The sequence below is a fragment of the Salvelinus namaycush genome, chromosome 27 (genome assembly GCF_016432855.1).
Source record: "Salvelinus namaycush isolate Seneca chromosome 27, SaNama_1.0, whole genome shotgun sequence".
Classification (NCBI taxonomy): Eukaryota; Metazoa; Chordata; class Actinopteri; order Salmoniformes; family Salmonidae; genus Salvelinus; species Salvelinus namaycush.
In genome coordinates this window covers 11,902,689-11,905,188 of record NC_052333.1, presented here as the reverse complement: position 1 = coordinate 11,905,188, position 2,500 = coordinate 11,902,689, and the positions used below count along the sequence as shown (strand labels likewise).

Here is a 2,500-nt window from a genome sequence, read left to right as displayed (position 1 = left end):
TACACACATACACATTCAGTACACACATACACATTCAGTACACACACATACACATTCAGTACACACACATACACATTCAGTACACACACATACACATTCAGTACACACACATACACATTCAGTACACACATACACATTCAGTACAAACACATACACATTCAGTACAAACACATACACATTCAGTACACACACATACACATTCAGTACACACATACACATTCAGTACACACATACACATTCAGTACACACACATACACATTCAGTACACACACATACACATTCAGTACACACACATACACATTCAGTACACACATACACATTCAGTACAAACACATACACATTCAGTACAAACACATACACATTCAGTACACACACATACACATTCAGTACACACATACACATTCAGTACAAACACATACACATTCAGTACAAACACATACACATTCAGTACACACACATACACATTCAGTACAAACACATACACATTCAGTACACACACATACACATTCAGTACAAACACATACACATTCAGTACAAACACATACACATTCAGTACACACATACACATTCAGTACAAACACATACACATTCAGTACAAACACATACACATTCAGTACACACACATACACATTCAGTACACACATACACATTCAGTACAAACACATACACATTCAGTACACACACATACACATTCAGTACACACACATACACATTCAGTACACACACATACACATTCAGTACACACACATACACATTCAGTACACACATACACATTCAGTACAAACACATACACATTCAGTACACACACATACACATTCAGTACACACACATACACATTCAGTACACACACATACACATTCAGTACACACACATACACATTCAGTACACACACATACACATTCAGTACACACATACACATTCAGTACACACACATACACATTCAGTACACACACATACACATTCAGTACACACACACACATACAGTACACACACATACACATTCAGTACACACACATACACATTCAGTACACACATACACATTCAGTACACACACATACACATTCAGTACACACACATACACATTCAGTACAGACACGTGCACATTCAGTACACACGTGCACATTCAGTACACACACATACACATTCAGTACACACACATACACATTCAGTACACACACGTGCACATTCAGTACACACACATACACATTCAGTACACACACATACACATTCAGTACACACACATACACATTCAGTACACACACATACACATTCAGTACACACGCTCAGCCTCGGTAAGGCTATCCATTAGCTTTTGCTCACTGGAAACAATGTCTGTAATGTTGTCTCTGGCTGGAGCAGCCTGCTACTTTTAACAACAAATAAATGCAATCAACCAATCAACCCAGTGTGAACATGGGTAAAGAAAAACCTGAAAACCTGAAAAACATGAACTTGTAGGTGAACAGACACACACACTCTTGCATACACAGATACACACAAACACAGCGTCTTGCCTATGATGCAGAAGGGTTTCCTGGCGAAGCGTAGTCTCCCCTGCCATCCTCTGTAACGACAGCAGCAGCCGGACGCCCAAACCCTCACAACGTATTCCAGACCAAACACCACGATCATTACAAACTCCTGTAGGGGGAGACAGAGAGAGAACACCATGATTATTACAGCCTCCTGTAGGGGGAGACAGAGAGAGAACATCACGATTATTACAGCCTCCTGTAGGGGGAGACAGAGAGAGAACACCATGATTATTACAGCCTCCTGTAGGGGGAGACAGAGAGAGAACACCATGATTATTACAGCCTCCTGTAGGGGGAGACAGAGAGAGAACACCATGATTATTAAAGCCTCCTGTAGGGGGAGACAGAGAGAGAACACCATGATTATTACAGCCTCCTGTATTGGGAGACAGAGATAGAACACCATGATTATTACAGCCTCCTGTAGGGGGAGACTGAGAGAACATCACGATTATTATAACCTCCTGTAGGGGGAGACAGAGAGAGAACACCATGATTATTACAGCCTCCTGTAGGGGGAGACAGAGAGAGAACACATGATTATTACAGCCTCCTGTAGGGGGAGACAGAGAGAGAACATCACGATTATTACAGCCTCCTGTAGGGGGAGACAGAGAGAGAACACCATGATTATTACAGCCTCCTGTAGGGGGAGACAGAGAGAGAACACCATGATTATTACAGCCTCCTGTAGGGGGAGACAGAGAGAGAACACCATGATTATTACAGCCTCCTGTAGGGGGAGACTGAGAGAGAACACCACGATTATTACAGCCTCCTGTAGGGGGAGACAGAGAGAGAACACCATGATTATTACAGCCTCCTGTAGGGGGAGACAGAGAGAGAACACCATGATTATTACAGCCTCCTGTAGGGGGAGACAGAGAGAGAACAACATGATTATTACAGCCTCCTGTAGGGGGAGACAGAGAGAGAACAACATGATTATTACAGCCTCCTGTAGG

At 42.4% G+C, this 2,500-nt stretch overlaps 1 protein-coding gene across 1 annotated transcript in view; it reads right to left on the bottom strand.

The window, feature by feature from the left end:
* Positions 1-2,500, bottom strand: part of LOC120022033 (potassium voltage-gated channel subfamily KQT member 4-like) — a 141,143-nt gene that overhangs the window by 32,314 nt on the left and 106,329 nt on the right. The window contains exon 3 of the mRNA XM_038965830.1: positions 1,515-1,641. Within this exon, the coding sequence (XP_038821758.1) occupies positions 1,515-1,641 (127 nt within the window). The remainder of the gene's footprint in view (positions 1-1,514; positions 1,642-2,500) is intronic.